This window comes from Papio anubis, chromosome 2, assembly GCF_008728515.1.
Source record: "Papio anubis isolate 15944 chromosome 2, Panubis1.0, whole genome shotgun sequence".
NCBI classification, from domain to species: Eukaryota; Metazoa; Chordata; class Mammalia; order Primates; family Cercopithecidae; genus Papio; species Papio anubis.
This window is the reverse complement of record NC_044977.1, coordinates 93899395-93926214: the sequence shown is the minus strand read 5'-3', so window position 1 is coordinate 93926214 and position 26820 is coordinate 93899395. Positions and strand designations below refer to the sequence as shown.

Sequence of the window (26820 nt, the reverse complement as noted above, 5' to 3'; positions counted from 1 at the left end):
CTGCACCCCAGCTGGGTCCTGGCAGCCCCAGCTTCAGCCTGGGTGGTATGTTCCAGGCCCTCGATCATCTGACCCTAATATCACCCCTTCACACCCCCTCCACCTTCTGTGGGAGCCACCCCAAACCTTTGAATGGGGGCGGATCCTGGAGGCTCTGCAATTTTCAGTGTAAACTGCCTGGAGTTCCCCACCTCATCCTCATCTGGTTCACCTATGGACTCCCACGACAGCAGGTCCAGGAAAGGCGGGGCCTCCGAGGCCGAGGAATAAGGAGGCATGGAAAAGAGTAATGTTTAATTGAGTACCTGATCTCCACCCTGACTCTCAGGGCTGTGAGAGCTGCACCCGCAGCAACCTGGGCACGGAGGCAAGGGGGGCCCACAAGTGAGGGAGGGCACACGGAGTCAGAGGGCAGCAAGGAGGCTGAGGGGCAGTGGGAGTGCCAGGAGCAGGGCCCTGGATGGGGCTGGCAGGGCCAGGGCCTGCCCGCTGAGGCAGTCCCAGATCCAGTTTTGGTAGGAGGCGACGTGTAGGTAGATGGGCGGGGCCTCGCTCTTCTGGCAGCCTGCGCCCCAGCTCACCAGTCCCACCAGGTACCACGTGCCCTCCATGGAGCAGACCAAGGGCTCTCCAGTTAGCTCCTGCGGGAAGGGTTGGGGGAGTAAGGGTCAGGGAGGCCAGGTGAGGCCAGAGACATGACCCAGTTCCAGGACAGGCAGGATGTCCTCACACCACACCTCCACAGTCCCCCAGTGCCAACATAGGTGAGAAGTGCTCCAGACCCAGGAGACCTTCCTCAAAGGGTTTCATCCCCCACCTCTTAACACCCACCTTCCAGCTCCCCACGGACCCCCTACTCCTCTCACCTCTAACCGCCATCCCCGTTCCCAGCCCCCATCTGTTTCCTCCCAGTCTCCCCCCACATCCTCCATCCCCACACCCCTGAGTTCTGCCCACCCCTTTCCCTTCCCTTACCCATCCTCCACCCCTCCCCTCTCCCTCCCCAGATGCCTCTCCCCCAGGTGCCCCTGAAGGCGAGTGAGCGAGGAGAGGCCGCTCACATAGCAGAACTGCTCCCTGCGGGTGTCCTCCGCACATATCATCTGGGACTTGATGATCCGAACCAGACTGGGGATTTTGGTGAAGTTGTGGTAGAAGTTGTCACAATCCTTGTTGTTCAGGATGGTAACTTCCTTCTCCTGAATTGTCCGGAACTGAGGCCACATACCTGTGGGACAGGGCCCCGTTTAGGCGCGGCCACTCACTGCTGCCCGCTGCCGCCAGCCTCGCCTCGTCCTCTCTCCACTCTTCCCCAGTCCCACCTTTTCTGCTTTAGCCATGCACCCCCACCCTCGTTCTAGCCCGTACCCATCTAGGGCCCTCAACACAGAGTCCCTGGAGCAGGCTGCCTCCAGCTCAGCCTTGCTGGGCCTGCTCTGGCTTCCTGCAGAGCCCAGGCCACTGGGACCCTTCACACTCCCTCCACCACATTCGGCCGCTTGGTTTTTGCCCCTCCTTCCGTCCTGAGGGCCTGCCAAGTCTCTCAGGCACCAAACCTTCCTTCTCTTCAAGCATCCCTTCCTCCACAGGCCTCTTCCCTGCTGAGCCATCCCAGACCCCTCCATGGAGCCCAGGCACTGCTTCCTCCTGCCTCTCTGACTAGTGTGTCCCTGTCCCTGGCTTAAGCTCCTGGGAGACAGGAGACAGGCCACAGCAGGATGACAAAGTCACCCCCAGGTCCTCCCACATGGGCTGAAGCCCCCGTGGGCTGTTTTGAGAGTAAGTTGGTTCCTTGAGGTCACAGGGAAGGACATCTCTCTTATGGGTTAGGGACCCCCTGAAGGAAGTGGACAGTTCTAGGGTCCCCTGGATGTCCCTGAGAGAACACACCTGCTCTCTGGGCCTTGCTCCTGAATTAGGACGACAAGGAGTTGAGGCCCACTGAGGGGAGCGGAAACCATGAGCTCCAGGTGCAGACCGCCCCGAGCCGGCCATGTGAGCCTTCTGGGCAGCATTTTACAGCACGGAAGACTGCTCCCCCCACCTCAGGTACTCTGCTGCAAGCTGCCGATGCCTGGGCAGCGGGTGTGGACTGTGAGGTATTACTTTGTGCCTCTCTGCCTTCGAGGAAGTTCTGTTTACGTGCCCTGGCCTGGCTCAGGATTCAAAGGCAATCACGGTCCCCTGAGGCTAGAGCAGCCTTGAGGTGTTCCCTGTGAGATCCTCAAGGGAAGGGAGACCTCAGAGATGAGAGCCTGGCAGGAAGGTCCCGGGAGTGGCGGGCTCCCTGGGGAAGGCACCTCAGAAACTTCCATCTGTGGTGGCACCCTGGCCTGCAACCACGTCCTTTCTCACAGCACCCGCCCTGGTCTGGGGCGGCTTTGACTCACCATCAGCCTTGGAAAGTCCCCAGCCCGTCACAGTGCAGAGGGAATGGTCCTTCACCACATAGTCCGTGCCAGGCAGGCAGATGGGCCGCACGTACTTGCTGTACTTGAGTGCCTGCTTGAGCTTGAGGAGGCCAATGTCGTTGGCCTGGCCCACCCAGGACCAGAACCTCTGGGCCCGGTACTTGCTGTGCACGATGACCTGGAGCACCAGGACGTCGGAGGCGGTCTGCGTCATCTGGTCAATCCACGGACTCCCCACCCTCACTGAGTAGATAACATCATGCCTGGGGGGCCGTGAAGGGAGGCCACGATCAGCTCCAGGCCCCCTGCCCCAGCCTCCGGCCCAGGCCTTTCCCCACTCTGCTGCCCCCTGAGAAGATCCAGGCAGGGCCACCCACCCACTTCAAGCCCCCTGAGCCTACTCCTTACCACAGACATGAACAGGGCCCTGCACACTCACTGTGTGATCCAGTCCTCACGACCCTTCACTTTATGGAGGGGGAAACTGAGGCTCAGAGAAGCCCAATGAAGCACTCAGGACTGCATAGCTAGGAGTCAGTGGAAGGGATGTGGACCCAGTTTTCTCTGGTTCCAAACTCTACTCTCAGTCTATAGCGCGGACTCTTTCACCCCATGCTGTGCCCTGGAGGGGGCAATTCCACTCTTTCCAGCTCCATGGAATGCACCACGGCCTGGCTCTCTAGCTGCGCACCCTTGGGGTACCCCTTGGAGTCTGTATGTTGGCCCTTAGGCCTGGAACACACTTCACTGGTCAGTTCTCACAGCCAGCACTCCTGGCCCCAAAACATGAGAACACGCCCTCTTTTGTCCCCACACCAACCAGGCACCCTTGTGAGTATCTGTCTTCCTTTCTGTCTCCCCCACCAAGCTGGGAGGAATGATCTATCCCTCCTCTGCCCCCAGTGACCAGGTCAGGGCCTTGCGCAAAGAAGTGTCAGAGACGGTTGATTGAAGGGAAGAAAGAGGATGTGGGTGCAAAGAGGGTGAAATGAAATAACTAGGAGCTTCTTCCCGTGGAGAGAAGGCATGAGGCTAGACAAATGGCTTCTGAGCTTCCATTTCCCATCTGCGGAATGACTGCACGGGACTGAGAGGGTGGGACACTCAAAAGACTGGAGCCCTGAAGGAATTTTCAGGACTTAGCCTCCACCTGTTTGGAGCCCAGGTAAGGCAGGGGCTGGGATTGTGGGGCTCTGCAGAGTGCAGAGCTGCCACTACTGCCACTGCCACCAGAACAGCTGGCAGGGAGGAGGTGACTGGGCCCGCAGCAGCTCCAAATGCCTCTCCACCCACCCCGATTCGACCTCGACTCACCGGGTCAGGCAGTGGGCCACAGTCACCACCCACTGGGAGGCAATGATGGTGCCCGCACAGATGTGTGTGCCATTGGCCTGCACGCTGACCATCCAGGGCCACCGTCGAGCCATGGCTTCTGGGTCCCTGAGGGTGAGGTCCTGCTCGTAGGAAAAGCCACAGGCTGAGGAGGAAGGTGAGAGCTTGATGAGGGATGGATCTTTCCCTGTCCCTCCCCTTCCCCAGCCTGACCCCCTGCCTCTCCAACCACTGGCCTGCACCCATCCAGGGGTGCTCCCTTTTCACCTGTCACCATGGAATGATGCTGTCCACATGTGGACTAGGGTCTCATGCCTCAGAAGGGCCCAAGCACTGCCCAGATATCTCTCTCCCTGTTCCCGCAGCCCGGGCCCTAGAGCATCCCCAGCTGACCAGCCTAGTGCACCACTGGCCCTTCTGCCGTCCCCAACACACTCTTAGCTCTAATCAGATCCTTCACTAACCTGTTCCTATTTCCACCTGGTTCCACCCTCACCATGTCCCTTACTTTAGCCAAAGCAGAGCTCTCTCCCTCCTCTGGGAACCCCTTTCTGTGGTTCAGTGAGAGGAAAGTGGATGCCCCAACAGAAAAATGGGCATAGCCCAAGGAGGAAATCCCAGCAGCCAATGACCACAGAAGCTGCTCCGCCCTTAGTCTGCAAGGAAATGCAGACTGCTTCTTCTTCTTCTTCTTTCCTCTTCTCTCTTCTTTCCTCTTCCTCCTCCTCTGATGAGGTCTTGCTCTGTCACCCAGGCTGGAGTGCAGTGGTATGATCATTGTTCGCTGTAACCTCAAACTCCTAGGCTCAAATGATCTTCCTACCTCCGCCTCCTGAACAGCTGGGACTACAGGCACACACCACCACACCCAGCTAATTTTTTTATTTTTTAATTTTTTGGAGAGAGAGAGTCCCACTATGTTGCCCAGGCTGGTCTCAAACTCCTGACCTCAAGTGATCTTACTGCCTCAGCCTCCAAAAGCACTGGGATTACCGGCATGGCCCACTACCTCCAGTCTGGAAATGCAGATTTCAATCACAATGAGATTCTGCTCTGCACCACCTGCCTGGCAAAAACGCAACATCGGTGACAGCGCGTGTCAGTGAGGATTATCACCCAGAACGCCTACCCACGGCAGCGGGAGCGCTCATTGCTGCAGCCGCTTTAGAAAACAGTTTTTCTAGATTGAAGATGCACATATCCAACATCCCAGGAGTCCCACTCCTAGTGTTTTCAAATGGATTCGTGGACTGTAAACGTAAGTGGACCGTGACCAGCCTTTTTAAAGGATAACATAGGCAAGAAAATGTCGGCATGCACAGCACAGGGTACCGTAAGTCCTGTTTGGGCGACTTTCTGTGGCCGTTAAATGCTATGTGCTGAGTCCCAAAATAATAAGCCTTTCTTACGTGGGTCTCTGAAAGCCACTGGGCAAGAGAACATCTTACGTGTGCGCCTTGGAGACACCACAAGAAGGCTCACACAGCCTGGCCCTGAAAGCTGTGCTGGAGATCCTGGAAGTCCCTGGCTGGGAGCCTGGGTCAGAGGCATGATGGGTCAGGGCCTGGAGCAGGGTGAGAGGTCACCTGCCCCACAGCCAGCTCAGAGGGGGGGGGAACACACAGCCGGCCCCAGGCCCCTCTGAATTTCCAGCCCCCTACCTCAGCAGGAGGGGAGGCCCGTGAGGACAAGACACCCAGAGCTCTGGGCCTCTAGACAGGACCAGGCCTGGCCCACAGGTGTTTAGTGCTCAGCGAACACCTGTAGAAGGAGGCGCTCCTCTATCCTGCTCCCCCCCGTCCCCCGTCCCTTCTGCTCCCCTAGCCCCAGTCAAGGTCCTTAAGACTCCTCTGTCACCCTCCTTGCCCCACGGAGTCTACGGTACTCACAGTGGTATGGGTCGACTTTGCCTTCAGAAACTGGGGATTGGGTCGCTATGGTGGTCGAGGGCAGTGTCTGGGTGGTCGAGGGCAGTGTCTGGGTGGTCGAGGGCAGTGTCTGGGTGGTCAGGGCCTGCTGGGGAAGACGAGGCCAGCCGGAAGGGCAGGTGGCCTTGGGGGCACAGCGGGTGCTCTGGTTGGCGGGATCGGCAGTGGACAGCGCCCCCGGGGCTTCCCCTGCGCCCCAGCAACCTGCGGAGGACGCCGAGAGGATTAGAGGTGGAAGGCGAGGGCCGTGTTGGGCGGGTGGGGTAGGCATCGGGAAGGACTCACCCGCAGGCTTCAGCAGCAGCAGCAGCAGCAGGGAACCAGCGCGGGAGGGGGCAGACCTCCGGGGGCGCTGCCCGCAGGCCGGGCTCTGGAACCAAGGACCCATCCCAGGGTAGCAGCCGACTGCGTCTCTCCGGAAGGCACTCCCAGTGCCGCCCCGACGACGGCGCCCCCTGTTGACCGCATGCCGCGGCCTCTGGTGAGCTGGGTGGGGATGCTCCTAGTGCCCCGCCTGCGTGGCGCCCCCCAGGGGCCACCCGCCACGGCGCTCCTGGTGTCTGACCCGCAACGGCGCCCCTAGTGACAGCCTTCCCTTATGCTTCCCGGGCTGGGTACGCTCCAGCTGACCTCCCTCCTTGGCCCCTCCCTCTCCTCACTCCGGGGGTCCAAGCAGTCTCCTGGAGTCCCTCAACTTAATCTCCGCCGATTCTCAGACCTCCTCACCCCTGCAGCCCATTGCCCTGGACTGGCTCATGGCGTTACCCCTCCCGCAGTGAGATGAAGACCAAACCTCAGGGGCTGGCATCCAGGATCTCCAAGTGACCCTACTTTCCCCCCAGCCCCACCAGTGGGGCTTTGCCCAAGGAACTGAAATCAAGCAGATAGATGTGTTTTAAATAACGATTTTGAAAGACTGCTTCATTCTAAGTAACTACACCCCACCCCCACACCATTCAGCAGACGCCCTTGCCCCACAGATCCATCTGCTTAGGAAAGAGCGTAGGCGAAGGGTCCCTCTACAGAGGAACACTGGTGCTTACCATTGCGACACTGTGGGATGAGGAGGTCACTTTGCACGTTACAATTTGGGGAATACATTGATGGTTCAGTGACACAGGAGGGTAATACATTTAAAAAGTCACGTGGGGGACTCAAAGCTGTTGGAAAATTCTAGCCTTATAGAAGATAAGGTGATCCAGCATTGTAGCATACCCTGGTCCCAGCTATTCTCAGCTACTCAGGAAGCTGAGGCAGGAGGATTACTTGAGCCCAGGAGTTCGAATCCAGCCTGAGCAATATAGCACCCCCATCTCTACAAGAAAATAATTTTTTCTAAGATAAGGTGAAAGTTAAATCAGGCCAGGATATTCTAACATGTGTCAGGGCTTGTGGTCTTGGGATACACCCTTGAGCTGGACACTCCATGCTCCAAAATCTGAAAAGACAGTAAATCACACCCTTCAGGTGCCCTGAGAGATAGGGGAGGCTGATTGCTCTGCACCTGAGGACCACCAGGTCTGAACAGCCCCTCATTCCTCACACAGGGGCAGGGCTCTGTCCTCAGCCTGGCCACCTCCAGCCAGCCTTGCTCGCACTGCAGAGTCTAATGGAAGTCATCAAGGCAGCTCGGGAGCTCAAGGCGCAGTCACCTCACACATTCATCACCCAGGCAGGCACTCTGCCCTGTCCCCATATCACCTACCTCTGTCAGAGAGGGAGGAAGAATTGGTCAGGCTCTGTAGACCCATAGAAGGATATGAGGGGTTAGGAGAGGCTAGTGGGTTCTAGAACATGGTCCATGATTCTGGGTCTGGGTCTGTGATCTGATCATGGTGAGTTACTTGGGAAGAGGCCAGGCCTTGCAGGAAGGCCTGAGGGAAAGTGTCTGTCACATACCCAGGGGAGGGTCATGGGGACCTGGGGATTGCTGGAGTGCTGGGATGACTAAGAAGGGGCTGCAGTCCCACATTTGGAAGAAGAGGGAGGGGAACAGTCTCCCAGGGTCACACAACAAGCACAAGACAGACATGGCATAAAGCTATCAGAGAAGGCTGAGCTTGAGAGAACAGCCAGGACTGCTTGGGGGTTAGGAAGGTTGTGAAGGGCTCTGACTGAAGTCAGGAAGAAAGATGATCACTTGAGTGGCTCAAAGTTCAAAAGCATCTTCATTGAACAACAGAAAGTAACAGTGGCTCTTAGACCCTCCCCCTCACTCTGCCCTGCCATCCTATGCAACCTCTCATTTCCACTTCTGAGGGCAGAACAGAGGGGAGGGAGAAGCAGCCTCCAGGAGGGACTGTCCTTGAAACACTGCTCACAAGAGCCACAGGGAGCCCAAGGAGCCCAGCAGAATGTAGCCAGTGAGGAAAACTGGGCACAGGAAGGCAGGGCCAGCCCTACTGATGAACCTCATGTCAGCGACCTCAGTACTGATCCATTGGGTGAAGTGGGCAGTGCTGGTGTAGATACCTGGGAAGTGGCGCCGGCCACAGCTAAAGCTCCAGCTCACCACTCCTATCTGAATCCAGGTCTTGTTCATTTGGCAGACAAGGGAGCTGCCAGAGTCAACCTGTAGAGAAAAGGAGGAAGGGCATAAGGATGGCAGCAGGAGGGCATCCCTGACCTGAGCCCGCCTTTCAGGATGAGCTCTGTGACACATAAGCTCTGCACGGGACCACACCAGCCTCTGTCTTCATTTTCCTGCTAACTCTGACCCTAACTCCCCATCCCCTCCTCTGCCTTCCCCTTAAATCCTGGTGTGCCTCCAAGGCGTTGCCTTTGGTCTTTTTCTTTCCTGAAATCCTGCTTTCTTTCAGAGTGAGCTGTTTGAAATGCAAACCCATTCTCCTCTTTTTGTGCAGACATGGGTTTACAGATAAGAATACTGTTTACAATGACATATATCAAAAGGTCATAGCTGTTATTTCTGCTGATAGTGAGTTTCTTATGGTTTTTTAAAACTTTCTTTACACTCTTCTGTAATGTCGGAAAATTTTATAAATCAGAAAAACCACTCAATTGTATTTATTTTTAAAAAGTAATGAACACCAAGATTTACAGGACATAATCTAATGAAGAATGCAAAAGACACTTAAGGGAAAAAGTAACAAACTGGGCCTAAGAACATAAAAAAACCTACATCAGTGTACACATATACTGTTGTTCAAAGCTGAGACAACTTAAAACAATGTGAAAAGGTCAATTCTAAGCATTTGGCTCCCTGCAGTATGGAAGACAAGATACCCTAACCAACTTTATTGCTAAAGATACCTACAAATGTGAGGGTTTTTTTTTAATTATGATTTTAAATGCATGGGTAAGCTAGCAAGAAAATAAAGACTCTTCAGAGTCCAAAACCGAAATGAGGGTTAGAATATAGAGATGTCAGTAGAGCCCAGAAGACAGCTTTTGTCCCAAGGCCCTTTGTCAAACCCAGCAAAACTGAGCTTCAGTTTTCATAGCCTTGTTCATGGGTTCAGGAGACAAAGGACAAAAACCCAGGGCCTAACTAAGGGGAGGAGCCTCAGAGTAGACACCCTACGAAAAGTTATACCTTCAAAAAATGACCACACCCTCAGAGTGAGGGTGAACTGGAAACACTCTCGTATGAACTCACAACATGACTTCACACTGGGTGGTTCAAAAAATCTGAGCCAAGGATGGATGTGGTTTAAAGTGGTGCTAGGATATTCACAATAGCAAAGACATGGAATTAGCCTAAATACCCATCAATGATAGACTGGATAAAGAACATGTGGTACGTATACACCATGGAATACTATGCAGCCATAAAAAAAAGAACACAATCATGTCCTTTGCAGGGACGTGGTTGGAGCTGGAGGCCATTATCCTTGGCAACCTAACGCAGGAACAGAAAACCAAACACCACATATTCTCACTTATAAGTGGAGCTAAATGATGAGAACTCATAAACACAAAGAAGGGAGCAGACACTGGAGCCTACTTGACGGGGGAGGGTAATAGGAGGGAGAGGATCAAGAGAAACAACTAATAGGTACTAGACTCAAAACTTGGGTGATGAAATAATCTGCACACAAACCCTATGACACAAGTTTACCTGTGTAACAAACCTGCACTTGTACCCCTGAACTTAAAAGTTAAAAATAAGTAAATAAATAAAGTGATGCTGCGTTGGTCATACCTGCAGGCACCTGGCTGAAGCAAATGTGGATTCTGTCTGGAGGAACCTATCTTTCAAGCCACACCTTAGAGTAGTCCTACAATTAACACTCTAAGGAGCATGTCCTTGCTACTCAAAACATTGCACACCACACAAGGAAGTTGAGGCACCATGAGCAAATGTCAGCCAGCAAAATAAATGGGAGCAGGCAGAGCCTCTGAGGCTTGAGATACAGGAATGACCACGGGGATGCTTTAACATGCCTGCGAGGGCACTCTTTCTTAGGTTTGCTGGTGGGTACATGGATGTTGCTAATGTTATTCTTTATTCTCCATATATGTTTTATAAATATCCTTTTGTCTATTCAATACAGAGTAAAAGCAATTAAAAATCATAACAATGTCAATTCTCCTTACATTAATCTCTCAAAGCAATTCCAATTAAAAAGCCAGCAGGGTTTTCTCAGGAACTTGACAATCTGATTCTAAAATTGATATTGAAGGATAATAGTCCTTAAATTCTAGGATGGTTTTGAGAAAGGAGAGAAAATTGAAGAGTCAGGTTGGGGGCAGATTTGACCTACCAGATAGTTACACATATTTTAAAGCTATAATTATAGAAATATAATTAAAGATGAGAAAGCTATAATTATAGAAATAGTGGGGTACTGGCATGGAAACAAAAAAATAGCCCAGTGGGGGCGGTGGAGAGCCTGTAACCTGATGCCTACCCAGGAGGACACTTGACACACTTTATACAAAGCATCACGTCTGCGGGAAATGAGGGCTCTGCAGTAGATGGTGGCAACATTGGCTCACCAGAAGGAGAAAGGAAATTGTATCCTACTGTAACAAAACTTCAGAGGAATTAAAACTCTGAATGTGAAAAGTAAAAATGATAAAGCTAATTAAAACATATAGGACCAGCACAGTGGCTCACACCTGTAATCCCAACACTCTGGGAGGCCAAGGTAGGAGGATCACTCGAGCCCAGGAGTTCAAGACCAGCCTGGTCAACATAGTGAGACTCTGTCTTCACAAAAATAAAATTAGCCAGGCATGGTGGCACATACCTTAGTCCCTGCTACTCTGGAGGCTAAGGCGGGAGGATCGCTTGAGCCCAGGATTTCCAGGCTGTAGTGAGCCATGATCATGCCACTGCCCTCCAGCCTGGACAACAGAGCCAGACTCTGTCTCTAAAATAAAAAATAAAACCGAAACCAAAATGCATATAGGACCATGTTTTTATGACTTGGGATGAAGCATATTTTTAAAAATAAGATTCAAAACCCACAAACCGCTGGGTGCAGTGGCTCACAGGGGTAATCCCACTGCTTTGGGAGGCTGGGGTGGGAGGATTGCTTGAGCCCAGGAGTTCAAGATCAGGCTAGGCAACATAGTGACACCCCATGACTACAAAAAATTTAAAAACTAGCTACTCAAGAGGCTGAGGTAGGAGGATCGCTTGAGCCCAGGTTGAGGCTGCAGTGAACCATATCACGCCACTGCACTCTAGCCTGGGTAACAGAGCAAGACTCTGTCTCAAAAAAACAAAAAACAAAACTCACAAACCTGAAGAAATGTGTTAGGCTTGATTACACCAAAACTAAGGTTATCTGTTCAGTAAAGAATAGCAAATCTCACTGAAGATTGAGGAATTAAGATAGGGCTCTATCCAAAACCAACCAGAGGTCAATATTGAACATATCTAAGGAACTCTTGAAAATCACAAGCAGAGTGAGCTGGGGGGAGATGTGAGGCTTCCATGGCCTCACCATGGAGATTAGGCCAGGCCAGCTTCCTGATCTCCTGGCAGGGCAGGGAACCCCATCCTCAGGAGCACCAGAGATTGGGGGATGGGGGGCTCCTGAAGTGAGGTTTAAATTTAAATAAAAACTTTTAATGGGACAAGGCATTTCATAACTGAAAGTGACTAAAAATTATGAACTCTGCCCAAAATGACATTTGGGGAAGGAAGGACATAGGATATGTGGGGGCAATTATTTGAAAGAATAAAACCATTTAATGTGAATACCTTAACAAATTCAGACGCCTTAGTAAACAATTACAGGAGGAGATATGCAGCACAATATAATTTATACCAACTAAAACACACACAGCAACACTATGCATTCTTCAAAGACACAGATATCTTTTTTTTTTTTTTTTTTTGAGATGGAGTCTCGCTCTGTCGCCCAGGCTGGAGTGCAGTGGCCGGATCTCAGCTCACTGCAAGCTCCGCCTCCCGGGTTCACGCCATTCTTCTGCCTCAGCCTCCCGAGTAGCTGGGACTACAGGCACCCGCCACCTCACCCGGCTAGTTTTTTGTATTTTTAGTAGAGACGGGGTTTCACCGTGTTAGCCAACATGGTCTCGATCTCCTGACCTCGTGATCCGCCCGTCTTGGCCTCCCAAAGTGCTGGGATTACAGGCTTGAGCCACCGCGCCCGGCTGACACAGATATCTTTAATTACACTTTATTATGATTATGATTATGATTATGATTATGATTATGATTATTTGAGATAGAGTCTTGCTCTGTCACACAGGCTGGAGTGCAGTGGCATGATCTCGGCTCACTGCAACCTCCACCTCCTGGGTTCAAGCGATTCTCCTGTCTCAGCCTCCCGAGTAACTGGGATTACAGCCACCTGCCACCACGCCCAGCTAATTTTTGTATTTTTAGTAGAGATGGGGTTTTGCCATGTTGGCCAAGCTGGTCTCAAACTCCTGACCTCAGGTGATCCACCCACCTTGGCCTCCCAAAGTGCTGGGATCACAGGTATGAGCCACCGCACCTGGCCTAATTACACATATTAGACAGATTTGAATTGATGTTCTTTTGCGGAGAAGGGCAAATGGAAGATGAAGGAGAAAATGAAGCCGGGGATAATCACACCAGCAATGATAGCGTGAGGACCCTTGCCTGAGATAGGACTGATGGGACTGTAGGGGCCCACAGAAAGCAAGAACATGAGAGAAGGAGAGAGAGAGAGATCCACTGTAGGTAAGCATTCTCTCACCTCAGTGAAATAAAACCAGAGTTCAGAAACAAAATGTGAGTCACTCCATCAACAGAAAAAATAACTTTCAAAACGTTAAAGTAAAAACAAAATCTACAATTAGAATGTAGAGTAATGAGAACGTCACGTATTGCACAGGATGTGGGCCTAACCTGCACACAGATTGTCATGGTCTAAAGTACTTTTAATATCAAACAAGAGAGAATAAAAATAAATTATTTGTTATTATCATCAATTATCACTACACATTCAGCTCAAGACACTTGAAAAGCAATTAATAAAGACAAAAAGAAGACAGCTCATGTGTTACAAAGCAGAAAAATCATAGACTTGAGAAATAAAAATCAATAGCTTATTCTTAAAAAACAACAAGGCTGGGCACAGTGGCTCACGTCTATAATCCCAGCACTTTGGGAGACTTAGGCAGGAGGATTACTTGAGCTCAGGAGTTCCAGACCAGCCTGGGCAAAACAGTGAAATCCTGTCTCTACAAAAAATTTTAAAAACTAGCTGGGCATAATGGCACACGCCTGTAGTCCCAGCTTCTCAGGAGGCTGAGGCAGAAGGATCGTTTGAGGCCGTGAGTTCAAGGTAACAGTGAGCTACGATCACAGCACTGCACTCTAGCCTGGGCAACAGAGTAAGACCCTGTTTCAAACAAAACAACAATAAGAACAACAAAACAGATAAGCACTTTGTGACTCTTACCAAGAAAAACAGAAAGAGAAGGAAAAATGGAAACACTTCATGGTTTGAGTAGAAAAGAAACTAGAACACATCCAGGGAAAATATACTTTCTCAGAATCTCAAGACTGTTGACAATTTCCTCTTTGTGGATTTACACTCTGGATGAAACGACCTTTTTCTATGAAACAGAAATCATTTAAACAAATTTAAAGAGTGACAGAAAGCCCGACAAGTCCAATAACTATGGGCAAAACAACTTAAAATATTCCCCGAGAGCAACCACTCAAAGGAAAACGGGCCTATGTGGTTTCATAGGCAACTGCTATCCAGCGTTCAAGGAGGAGATAATTTGTGTTATTTCGAATGTTCCAGAACATGAACAAATATTTTTCAAGTGAAGCATCGTCCTGATACTATCACTTGACAAAGGGGTGCCTTTCTCTACATACCTTAAAGTGGAGCCCAGCGTCACTGGAGGAAAAAGTAAAAAGGTTATGTGCATTGTGCTGTGTGGACTGTGCCACGTGGTACTATTTGTTCCCCGGGGCCCAGACCTTTCTTAAACTCAGTGTTATCCATGTCTGGCCCAGAGCCCAGCATACGGTGTCTGTTGAATGAATAAATAAATGAAAGCATGCTCCACAAAAAGATATTAGGAATCTGAATCCAACAGATGAATGAAACAAAAGTACACCATAAGCAGGGAGGAATGATCTTGGAATGCAGGGCGCATGGACGCGAGGAATCTGTTCAGGGAACGGACTCGGCATCCTGAGAGCAGAGTCAGAAAACACATGTATAAAGGAGAACGTTCTTTCCTGAAATCAAATGCCGTGGCCAAACAGAAAGGAATGACTCTCCCCTCAACAGATGACAGGCCAAATTGGCACCATGGCATGCTTCAGGGTAAAGTGTAAGAAGCACTTCCATGAATGTGGGCAGCAAGAGAAAACACAGCTATGACTAGGTTGTTTTGGGGAGAGAGGGGGACTCAAAACAATGAAAAAAGGAAAAGACAAATAAAAGAGAAAGAGGTGAAATCATTACTAATTACAAGTCATATGAGCGTAGGCCTAGAAAGCCCAAGAGTCCACTAAAAATTCTTGGATATAATAAAAGAGTCAAGCAAGATGAACTCCCAGATGTCTTCAACAAGAGGAGGAGTCTGGAGGATGGAAATGAAGAAAGCGAAAATGCAGGAAGTCTCTGGCCCCCTGCTAAGGAGGCTGTAGACACTGATTAACTACGTGATAATTCAATTTTAAATATCTATGTGGAAAATACGAGGTGACCAATAGCAGAAGGAAATGTACATACATAACTTCTAAACCGCTAGAGGATAAAAGTAGAGTGAAGAAAAAAAAATCAAACCAAAATGTAAGGTGAGGGAACAAAAAAAAAAAAATCCCCAATCTTCTTGGTAAATAGATTAAAGAACAATCTCTCAGATGTGTTGAAAAATAGTAGCAGCCAGCTTTGTGTTGTTTACAAGAGATACATCTAAAACTAAATGACACACTGTCTTGTGGGAAATAATAATTTTTCTGGAATGTGGTTCTGAACATTTGCAATTACACAAGAAAAAGAAATGAGGAAGACTTACAGGATTTTATTTTAGGAAAGAACACTCAGCTTTATAAATGTGTTTTCTGACTGTATGCTCTAACAATTTGCAGTCAGTTCCCTGAACAGATTCCTCATGCCATGCACATACACATTGGCAGGTGGTATGTCTGTGGCCCACTCAATTGAAGAGAATCAGCTAGGTCCAGGAAGGTTGCTTATTACAAAGTAAATACACAAAAATCTAAAATAAAAAACAGAAAATACAACAAAAGAAAATATACCAGGCTGGCCACAGTGGCTCATGCCTGTAATCCCAACACTTTGGGAGGCTGAGGAGGGCGGATTACCTGAGGTCAGGAGTTCGAGACCAGCCTGATCAACATGGTAGAACTCTGTCTTTATTAAAAATACTGAAAATTAGCTGGGCATGGTGGCACACATCTGTAATCCCAGGTACTCGGGAGACTGAGACAGGAGAGTCGCTTGAACCCGGGAGTCGGAGGTTGCAGTGAGCTGAGATCGTGCCACTGCATTGTAGCCTGGGGCCACAGAGCGAGATTCTGTCTGAAAATAATTCATTAAATATATATATATATATACCACTCACAATAAGGACATAATATATAATGTTTAGGAATAGACTCAGGAAGCAGCATGCAGTAACTACATGGAGAAAGCTACAAACTCCTGCTCTACAGACATAAAGAAATAGTGCAAAATAAAAAGTCTTTATTTCCCTAAAAGGATCTATTAATTTCCACCAAAACCCCCATGTGATTTTCTTTTTGACAACTTTATTCTAAAACTGTGGAAAGGAACGTGGGAGAACAGCAGGTAAATTCTTTAAAAGATGGAGAATGAAAGAGAACTTGCATTACCACATAAAAAAGAATTCTAAAGCTACAATAATTTTCAGAGTGGTGGTAGCATAGAGATGTAAATCGTAGAAAGACACCAAAATAGGGTGGGAATTTAGAATATGATAAAGGGAGCATTTCTGATTCATAGCAAAAAAAAAACAAAAACAAAAACAAGTATTCAACAAAATATTTTTATATAACAGGCTACCCATTTGGAGAAAAATAATACTGAATTTCCTCTCTCAATCATCCAGGTGAAAAAAAATTTAAAGTATTTAAAGAAAAGAAATAGAAAATGATGAATAAATAATTTTATAATCTTAGGATAGGAAAGGTATTTCTTTGTTGTTGTTGTTGTTATTGTTTGAGTCTCGCTCTGTCGCCCAGGCTGGAGTGCAGTGGCGCGATCTCCGCTCACTGCAAGCTCCGCCGCCCAGGTTCACGCCATTCTCCTGCCTCAGCCTCCTGAGTAGCTGCGACTACAGGCGTCAGCCAACACGCCCGGTTAATTTTTTTTTTTTTTTTTTTGGTGTTTTTAGTAGAGACGGGGTTTCACCGTGTTAGCCAGGATGGTCTCGGTCTCCCGACCTCGTGATCCGCCCACCTCGGCCTCCCAAAGTGCTGGGATTACAGGCGTGAGCCACTGCACCCGGCCAGGATAGGAAAAAAAAAAAAAAAAAACCCTAAAATCATGGAGGAAAATAATGATAGATATAAACACATAAAAATTTTACATAACCTTATGGGGAAAAAAAAAAACCTACACCAGAAAAACGGTAAATGAGGTACAAATAGGGTAAAATATTGTAAAGCATTTTACAATCGGTTACAACTCCCAGTACCCAAAGTTTTGGGGCAAATTTGTATTCTGAAATAATTTAAGACTTTCAGAAAAGTTGCAAGTATAATATTTTACCCAGATTCACTAATTTTGATGTTTTACCATATGTTTTATGTTACGTCTCCAAATGTGTATATATACATACACATGTCTATATAAATGCTTATGAGCCATTAGAAATTAAGCTGAAAAAGACATAATGCTCCTTTACCACTAGTTACTACAGAACAGAATATCCAGAGTTTTTATAAATCAACAAAAACAAAAGTGGTTTAATAGACGAACATGGACAAAGGACATGGAAAAGTGTAAATGGTACACTAAAAGAAGCAAGCATTTTATTTGGACTTCCTTTGTTCTTTTAAAATTGATTTAGAAGGTGAGTTTTTTCCTTGACCCCGGGTAAAACCCTGGGCAGAACCTGAACATTTTGCCTACTGTGGTTCACGTAATCGCAATTGCCATGATTATACCAAGTGTCATATGAACGTCTCACTTCAGAAATCAGAATATTCATTTCCATGTAATAATCACAAGGTTAGACTTGATTTAAAGTAAAACTTCTCCCCATTGGCATCAGGGCTTTGGCAAGTAGGAGGCTTCCCTCCCTCTAGCTTCCACTCCTCGTACCCTCATCTTACTAACCTGATCTTCCTAACCTGCCAGGGTAACAGCAGCAGAGTGAGGGGGAAAGAACTGTCTTAACCTCCCCCCAACTCTCCCCTCCAGGCCACTGTGAGCTCCCTGAGCCTGGACAGATTTAGAGCTGACTGTCCCCTTCCCTTGAGGGGTACGCATCAGGCTTTCTGAGTGATCCTGCAGGTACCACTCCCAGTAGACTTGCTGTGTGGAACAGGCACCCCCAGCCTGCTCATCCCTATCCCCTTAAAGGGAGAAAGGTGAGCTCATAGATGGAGTTCTCTCCAGAGAAATTCTCCTCGCAAAATCACCTCCAACCCTACCCTCTGGACCCTTTGATACAGACATGTAGCCGAATATCAGTCACACAACTCTCTTTGAATTCTGATACTGTATTTTGATATCTTTATTGAAACTTCCTACTTACCCTATTACACAAGCAATTTACAGAATTTCTTAATGTCATAAAATTAAAACAAAAACATGCTATAAGTTTTAGTCTACCAAAAGGACAAAAGTTAAAATAAAAATAATACCTAATTCTGGTGATGATGCAGGAAAAGTCATTTATCTACTGTTGGTGTCAATATAAATGGATTAAATCTTTGGGAGGCTAATTTGCAAATATCTATTGAAATTTTAAATATATATACAACTGATTTTGTAATTACACTTCTAAAAATTTATTGTAGATAAATGTTTGAACAAATGTGAAAAGGTATTCAATTTTTTTATTCTGGCATAGTAAAAAAAATATTGAAATGAGCTCAAATATCTGTCAATAGAAGAATGGTTAAGTAGATTGTGGCATAGCCATATGAGAAAATTATTATTCATCAGTTAAGGAGGATGGAACACATTTATATGTATAGACATAGAAAGGAGTCCAAGACATCTTTTAAGTAAAAATTTAAAAATTGGAGAATAAAATTATATAACAGTCCTTTATTAAAAATCAAAACCAGAGGCCGGCCGCGGTGGCTCACACCTGTAATCCCAGCACTTTTGGAGGCCGAGGTGGGTGGATCACCTGAGGTCAGGAGTTTGAGACCAGCCTGACCAACATGGTGAAACCCTATCTCTACTAAAAATACAAATTAGCTGGGCTTGGTGGCACATGCCTGTAATCCCAGCTACTTGGGAGGCTGAGGCAGGAGAATCACTTGAACCCGGGAGGCGGAAGTGCAGTGAGCCAAGATCGTGCCATTGCACTCCATCCTGGGCAACAAAGGCAAAACTCAGTATCAAAAAAAAAGAAAAAAAAATCAAAACCAAAAAAAAAAAGCTAATGTAGCATTTTATATGTATAGAAAGAAGTGTTAGGAATATAAACCAAACAACTTAGTGTAGAAATTCCTAGGTAATTTGATTATAGGAAAGTCTCACATTCTAATTTTGCACTTATGTATTACTTTTTAAACAAAATTTTATAGCATTTTTTTCAAAATCACAGAACATATTTTAAAATAAACTAGTGATGATGGAATCACAACACTGAAAATTTAAGAAAGGAATACAAAGTTCAAATCAAAAGTGATTTTATGATCTTAAATGCTTTCAACACAAAACTAGAAAGAGTAAACCTTCTCAGCATATTCCATATAATTGATACCACTTTAGAACTAATTTTAAGACAAGGAAACTGAGGTGGAAATCAATAACAAAAAACCATGCACAGGTCAAAATAAAATCAAAATAGAAATTTTATAAAATATTGTGGCATGAAACTAAAGCCATATTCAGAGGGAAATATGCAGCCTCAAAAATTTGTATTGAGAAGGAAGAAAGAACAAAAATAAATTATGTAAGTGTCCAACTGAAAAAAACTACCCCTTGTGTTTACACAACCTTGATATATGAGAGAGGTAGGGACAGCTAGTGCAGGAAATGACTTTTTCAGTAAATAGCATTAGGAAAATTGGTAGTCCACATGAGAAGATAAATAAAAATAGATTCCTATGTTACACTATTCCTAAAATGAATGCCACATGGTTTCAATACATGAAAACCAAAATTTCCAAATTCTGAGGAAAAAAATATAGGAGAATGTCTTTATGACCTTGGGAAAAGGAATGATCACATAAGACACAAAAAGCATAAATCAGAGACATGACATATTTGACTAAAATAAAACCTAAATTGCTGTTCAGCAAAGGACAGTACAAACGAAATAAAAAGATAAATGGAAAACTGGGAGAAGATTTTGCAGTATGCACAATGAACACAGAATTGTATCCAGAATATTAAAAAATAAAAAAATGAAAAAGGCAAACAATAGTAAAATGTCCAAAGTATATGAATAAGTGATTCATAGAAGAGGAATCACAAATAGTGAATAAGCATAAGAACTGCACAACCACATTAGTAACTGGGGACATGCACACTACAACCGCAACGGGTACTATTTCCCATCCATCGGAATGGAAAACATTTTATAGTCTGACAGTACCAAACGCTGGCAAGAAATGGAGCAACGAACTCTCAAATACTCTTGTTAGAATATAAATTAATACAATCACTTTGGAAAACAATTTGACCATGACTATTAAAGATGAAGGTAAATACAGCCTATGACCCAGCACTCCTGCGCAGATACATCTTGCTGAGAAATTGTGGAACATGTACATAGGGAGATGTGTGTGAGAATACTTAGAGCAGCAGCAGAGTTTGTGATATGAAACAATTGGAAACTCCCTCAGTGTTAATAAACAAGAGCTTGGGTAAATTGTGGCATATTCACAAAAGAGAATATTGTAGAGCAGTTAATGCATAAAACCTGCATGTATCCATATGAATAAATCTCAAAATCAATGTTGAATAGAAGGTGCAAGTGGCAGGTGGCAGAAGTCTTCATTCTATGCTTGCAGAATGAATGTCACTTACGCAAAACAGGTTCTGCCCACACATGACGCACATCTGGGCACGTAGCTGATGCTCAGAAGTGGTAAACTAACCTGAGAAGGACTGCCATCGCTACCTTCATTGTGGACAGGGACAAGAGTATTTCACCCTTATTTTACAGGCTAAATGGAAGGCCAGGGGAAGGAGATTTTCTTTTCTTTTGTTATTTTACTTTAAGTTTCAGATACATGTGCAGAACATGCAAGTTTGTTATATAGGTATAGTGTGCCATGGTGGTTTGCTGCACCCATCAACCAATGATCTAGGTTTTAAGCCCCACATGCATTAGGTATTTGTCCTAATGCTATCCCTCCCCATGTCCCCGACCCCCAACAGGCCTTGGTGTGTGTTGTTCCCCTCCCTGTGTCCATGTGTTCTCATTGTGCAACTCCCACTTATGAGTGAGAACAGCAGTGGTTAGGTTTCTGTTCCCGTGTTAGTTTGCTGAAGATGATGACTTCCAGCTTCATCCATGTGCCTGCAAAGGACATAATCTCATTCTTTTTATGGCTGCATAGTATTCCATGGTGTATATGTACTACATTTTCTTTATCCAGTCTATCATTGATGGCTATTTGGGTTGGTTCTATGTCTTTGCTATTGTAAATAGTGCTGCAATAAACATACGTGTGCATGTGTTTTTTTGTTTTGTTTTTTGTTTTGTTTTTTTGTTTGTTTTTTGTTTTGAGACAGAGTCTCACTCTGTCACCCAGGTTGGAGTGCAGTAGCACAATCTCAGCTCACTGCAACCTCCACCTCCTGAGTTCAAGCAATTCTCCTGCCTCAGCCTCCCAAGTACCTGGGACGACAGATGTGCGCCATCATGCCCAGCTAATTTTTGTATTTTTAGTACAGACAAGGTTTCACCATGTTGGCCAGGCTGGTCTCCATCTCTTGACCTCGTGATCTGTCTACCTCGGCCTCCCAGGCATGTTTCTTTATAGCAGAATGATTTTTATTACTTTGGGTATATACCCAGTAATGGGATTGCTGGATCAAATGGTATTTAAAAAGTCAAGAAACAGTAGATACTGGCGAGGCTGTGCAGAAATAGGAACACTTTTACACTGTTGGTGGGAATGTAAATTAGTTCAGCCATTGTGGAAGACAGTGTGGCGATGCCTCAAGGATCTAGAACCAGAAGATTTTCATAAGGGGTCCCAGTGCCGTGTGAAAAGAAAATGCATGACTCATGAAAGCCTTCTCCTGCCCCACTCCACACGCTCCGCACCTGACAAGTGTCCAAGCCCCATTCAGAGCGGGCACACAGCACATCATTCCCGATGAAGCTCTTCTTGTCCTTCAAGAAGAGGAACTGGTACCGCTGTCTGCAGATGTCATTGTTCACGATCCTCACAGCCACCTCGTGAAGACTGTAGGGAGTACTTGGGGTCACTGAGGAAACAAGAGAGCCAGCCTTGTCATCCCCTCAGCTTTTCGGCACATCTCCATCACAGTTGTCCATATTTGCTAAGGTAGGAGGGAGGGCCATTTCCTGGGATGGTGATTGATAAAGGCCCTAGCCCACAGTCTAACTTTTGAAAAAGCCCAGCTCATTAAAAAAGACTACACAAGCCCAGGCGCGGTGGCTCACGCCTGTAATCCCAGCACTTTGGGAGGCCGAGGCAGGCGGATCATGAGGTCAGGAGATCGAGACCATCCTGGCTAACACGGTGAAACTCTGTCTCTACTAAAAATACAAAAAAAATTAGCCGGCCGTGGTGGCACATGCCTGTAGTCCCAGCTACTCAGGAGGCTGAGGCAGGAGAATGGCATGAACCTGGGAGGCGGAGCTTGCAGTGAGCCAAGATCGCGCCACTGCACTCCACACTCCAGCCTGGGTGACAGAGCGAGACTCTGTCTCAAAAAAATAAATAAATAAAATAAAAAAATAAAAAAGACTACACAAAAGTGTCCCAGGGGGCTTGGAGTGATATCCAGGCACCAAAGGACAAGAGGGGATTTCTCCAGTAATTCAGGTTCTATGAGGGTGAAGAGCTGAGCTCTGCCTCATGGCCACCAGCAAGACGCCAAGACCCTAGAGTCCCAAGATGGCACCCCCTGGAAAGGAGGCCCCCACAAAGCCTCCCAGATTCTAGGACCTAAGGAGAGCACCAACAGGGGCCAGACCTCCAGGAACTTGGGGGTACCTCAGGATAACCAGCAAACAAGATGGATAGAGAAGCCTCAATACCTCAGTATGTCCTGAGACCGTGGCCCTCATGCCATTAATGGGAACTCCATTAATAACCAAGAATTCACTTCCTGCAATGCTGCAGGGTAAGCACTTGGCATTTCATTTAACTTCACTTTGGGAACTGAGGTGCATGCAGGCCACATGCGTCTTTTACACTGGAGCACTGGGTCTATCTTTGTATCAAGAGGTCAGGAAATGTTTGCTGTCTGAGTGAATGAGTGAATAAAGGAATGAATGAAGGAGCCCGCTGTGTTCTGAAGAGGCTAGTGTCTTGTAACCTCTGCCGGCCTTCACTCACCTTTTTTCCCTGTAGTTCCCCAGCCGATTACCCAGCACATGCTTCCAATGGATGGCTTGAATTTGATGTTAGGGAGGCAGACGGGCTGGACGAGGGGGGTCCATGGGATGGAGTTTCTGAGCTTTAGGAGGGCAATGTCCTGAGACACAAGATTGCTGAAATCCTTATGAATCGTCATGCGAATGAGCGGGAGTTGAGTGCCGTTTTCTGGGAGCTGGTGGACTCCCACCATCACGGTGTACAGGCTGGGGTCCTTGGATCTGCAGGACCATGGGTAGGAGGCAGGTCGCCAGTGGTAAGGCCATAAGTAAGGGAGGAGATGGGCCCTGAGCTCAGGACCACCCAGCCAGGCCCCCTGCTCCCAGATCCCTAGATTCACCAGGGACCCCCGAGGCCAGAAAGCAAAGTCCCCAGGCCCCACTGACTGACCTCTGCAAGCAGTGCGCAGCCGTGAGGATCCACTGGTGGTGGATGAGGGAGCCACTGCAGATGTACGTGCCCAGGAACAGGATGCTCACCTGCCATGGCCACTTGCCTACCTCCACCAGCTTCCCCTTCACCACCCTGCAGGACACGTTGGTCTGACCGCAGGCCCGGAGCCAGGGCCCTGAGGAAAAAGGATCTCAGGCAGCAAAGGGCAGCCCTCACACCCCTGGACACAGCAGATTTGAGACAGAGAGAGCCGCCTTCCAGCCCTGTCGTAAGCAGCCACTGCCACATGCACATGTGGGAAGGGGCTTTCTCTACTGCCTCAAAACTTGCAACCAGCCGGGCACAGTGGCTCACACCTATAATCCCCATGGCTCTGACCCATGGCCAGCTGCAAGGTGCCAAAACCCTAGAGCCCCAAGATGGCACCCCCTGGAAAGCAGGGCCCCACAAAGCCTCCCAGATTCTAGGACCCAAGGAGAACACCAACAAGGGCCAGACCTCCAGGAATTTGGGGGTACCTCAGGATAACCAGCAAACAAGATGGATAGAGAAGCACTTTGGGAGGCCAAGGTGGGTGGATCACTTGAGGTCAGGAGTTCAAGACCAGCCTGGCCAATATGATGAAACTCCATCTCTACTAAAACTACAAAAATTAGCCTGGCATGGTGGCACATGCCTGTAATCCCAGCTACTCGGGAGGCTGAGGCAGAAGAATCACTTGAACCTGGGAGGTGGAGGTTGCAGTGAGCCAAGATCATGCCACTGCACTCCAGCCTGGGTGACAGAGCCAGACTCCATCTCAAAAAAAAAAAAAAAAAAAAAGGGCAACCAAAGGCCAGGGTCAGCAGGAGGTGCCCCATATTCTAGAGTTCCCAAACAATGAGGATGAGACAACTCCTCCTGAGCTTGTTATAAGCCATCAGCCAGGACTCATCCCTGCCCATAGTTTATCCAGATGGTTGGGGGAGAGAAGCAGAAGAGAGAATCACTGCAGGGGTGAGCTGCCAGCCAGGGGATTGGTGATGGGGCACTAGTTGGCCAGGCTGCCTGTCCCCAGTGAACAGTAATGTCACACTGCACTGCTCCAGGGGCCACCCATGTGACCGTGTGAGGAAGTGAGTAGAGATGCGTGTCCATTCCCTCCTTGACTCTCACTGGCCCCAGCAGTAGGGGTGAGAAGAGAGCAGGCTGCACTGAACCAGGTGTGAGATGGAGATTTTAAATGGGCCCAGTCTGGATTGGTACAAGTACTTACTAACTAAACATCACAAAGGACAAGAAAGGGAGAAAGTCACACCAGTAATCACAGAGCTTTGGAAAGCCCAGGAGGGAGGATGGCTTGAGGCCAGGAGTTCGAGGCCAGCCTAAGTAACACAGTGAGATCTTGTTTCTACAAAAGCAAAATTAATCAGGTGCGATGGTGCACATCTGTAGTCCCAGCTACTCAGGAGACTGAGGCAGGAGGATCACTTGAGCCCAGGAGTTCAAGGCTACAGTGAACTAGGATTGCACCCTCCATTCCAGCCTGGGTGACAAAGCAAGACCCTGTCTCTAAAAAAATTTTAATTTCTTTTTTAATATGGAATGCTTCACGAATTTGCATGTTATCCTCTTTTCTCCCCCAAAGAGTCTATTGAACACAGTATTGAATTCTGGCTGCAGCACTCACAAACCACTGAAGCTCTATGAGCCTCAATTTCCCACTGTGAAATGGGATGCTGATGAAGCTCGCCTCCCAGGGTGTTGCGACCTCACTCAGTCTCAGCTGGGCTGATACAGACTGGGCACTAAGCCTCACTTCCTCATCATTGCAAGATGGAGTCTCCTGTGACTGTGCCTCCCAAACAAACTGGGAGTTCCATGGATGTTAGTGTTAGTCTGTTCCTTTTTTTTTTTTTTTTTTTTTGAGATGGAGTCTCACTTTGTCGCCCAGGTTGGAGTGCAGTAGTGTGATTTCAGCTCACTGCAACCTCCACTTCCCAGGTTCAAGCTGTTCTCATGCCTCAGCCTCCTGAGTAGCTGGGATTACAGATGTGCACCACCATGCCCAGGTAATTTTTGTATTTTTAGTAGAGGCAGGGTTTTGCCATGTTGGCCAGGCTAGTCTCAAACTCCTGGCCTCAAGTGATCCACCCTCCTTGGCCTCCCACAGTGCTGGGATTACAGGCATGAGCCACTGCGCCCACTGTGTTCCCCCATTTTTAATAAGGTTCTTCCCTCCTGTGCTCATGGTCACCCTGGAAAATGGAACTGCCCTGACACCGTTTGGATTCTCAGTCTGCTGAAGATGTACTACCCACCAGGACATGGACACACCAAGGCCCTTCAGGCATGAGGACAGCCCGACACAGGCTCCCAGCAAACAGACCCCTCCAGCCTCTGTCCCATGTCCCTGAAGCTTACCTTCAATATATGGCTGATTCTCTAATCTGGCAGAAGAAAGTGGAGCTGTAAGGCCTTGAAGATACCCCGGCCCACAGGCCATGGCAAGCTGGTACCTACTCCTCAATGCTCCTTCTAATGGGATGTGGAGGCAGAGAGGGTGTGGCACCTCCACTGTGCCAAGATTCTAGAACTCATGGATTGTGTGTTTATGACTGTGGGGAGTAGGCATCTGCCCCAGGGTTGGGGACCTACCTGGCTGTGGCAGTCACAGGACTCTGAGAAGGAGGCAGTGTGGTCATGGCAAGGCCCTGCCAGGGCCACAAGGTGATGCTGCTGTCAGGAACCTCCCTGGAGCGGTACTCCTGGTGCTCGGCCCATGACAGTGCCTGCTGGGCCCAGTTCTCTGCAGTGTACCCCAGCCTTGGCCTTGATGGTGCCCCCGGTGCATAGTTCTGAGCCTGTGACAGCACGACATGCTTGGCTTGTGACAGTGCCTGGTGCCTGGCCCATGAGGCACCCTAGTGCCCAGCCCAGGTTTCGTTGTGAACCCCTCTCATTCCCCCCTGGAGGTGTGGAAACTGAGGCACTGAGAGGAAGATAACTAGTTCCTGTAGTATGTGATGTGATTGAGGTGGAACTGGAGGTTTCTTTTTTCCCTCAGGGTCTGTATTTTCTTTACTTTTCTTTCTTTCTTTTTTTTTCGGACCGGGTCTCACTTTGTCACCACACTGGAGTGTGATGGTGGTGAGATCATAGCTCACTGCAGCCTCCACCTCCCAGGCTCAAGCAATCCTCCTACCTCAGCCTCCTGAGTAGCTAGGACCACAGGTGTGCACCATCATGCCTGGTTAATTTTTTTAAAATTTTTTTAGAGACGAGGTCTCCCTGTGTTGCCCAGAGTGGTCTCAAGCTCCATGGATTACAAGCATGAGCCACTGTGCCCAGCCCAGGGTCCGTATTTTCAAGAGAAGAGCTCCTGGGTTGAGGAAATCTAGGTATATTTAACCTGGGAAGGTGGCTTCCTGAGAGGAAGCTGCTTGCAGACTTGGGTCTTCACGAATCAGCAGAATGAATGACATCTGGGGACACCTCATCACCACTCCCCTGAGGTCTCCCCTCCCAAGGATCCCAGGCTCCTCACACTGTCCATGCAGGAAGCTCCTGCTCCACCCTGCAG

The 26820-nt window shown here is 48.0% G+C and overlaps 2 protein-coding genes across 2 annotated transcripts; both read right to left on the bottom strand.

Annotated features, from left to right (window-relative positions):
* Positions 1-275: 275 nt before the first annotated feature.
* On the bottom strand, positions 276-7698 carry PRSS50 (serine protease 50). The gene is made up of 6 exons (XM_031663402.1): positions 5957-7698; positions 5633-5875; positions 3726-3888; positions 2391-2674; positions 1062-1228; positions 276-641 (listed from the first exon to the last, which is right to left on the bottom strand). The coding sequence occupies exons 1-6, from the start codon at positions 6057-6059 to the stop codon at positions 405-407; spliced, it is 1197 nt and encodes a 398-aa protein (XP_031519262.1). The 5' UTR covers positions 6060-7698; the 3' UTR covers positions 276-404.
* A 122-nt stretch (positions 7699-7820) lies between these two features.
* On the bottom strand, positions 7821-26361 carry PRSS46P. The gene is made up of 5 exons (XM_009200948.4): positions 25662-26361; positions 23256-23433; positions 22827-23086; positions 21563-21726; positions 7821-8243 (listed from the first exon to the last, which is right to left on the bottom strand). The coding sequence occupies exons 1-5, from the start codon at positions 25741-25743 to the stop codon at positions 7989-7991; spliced, it is 939 nt and encodes a 312-aa protein (XP_009199212.1). The 5' UTR covers positions 25744-26361; the 3' UTR covers positions 7821-7988.
* Positions 26362-26820: the final 459 nt, after the last annotated feature.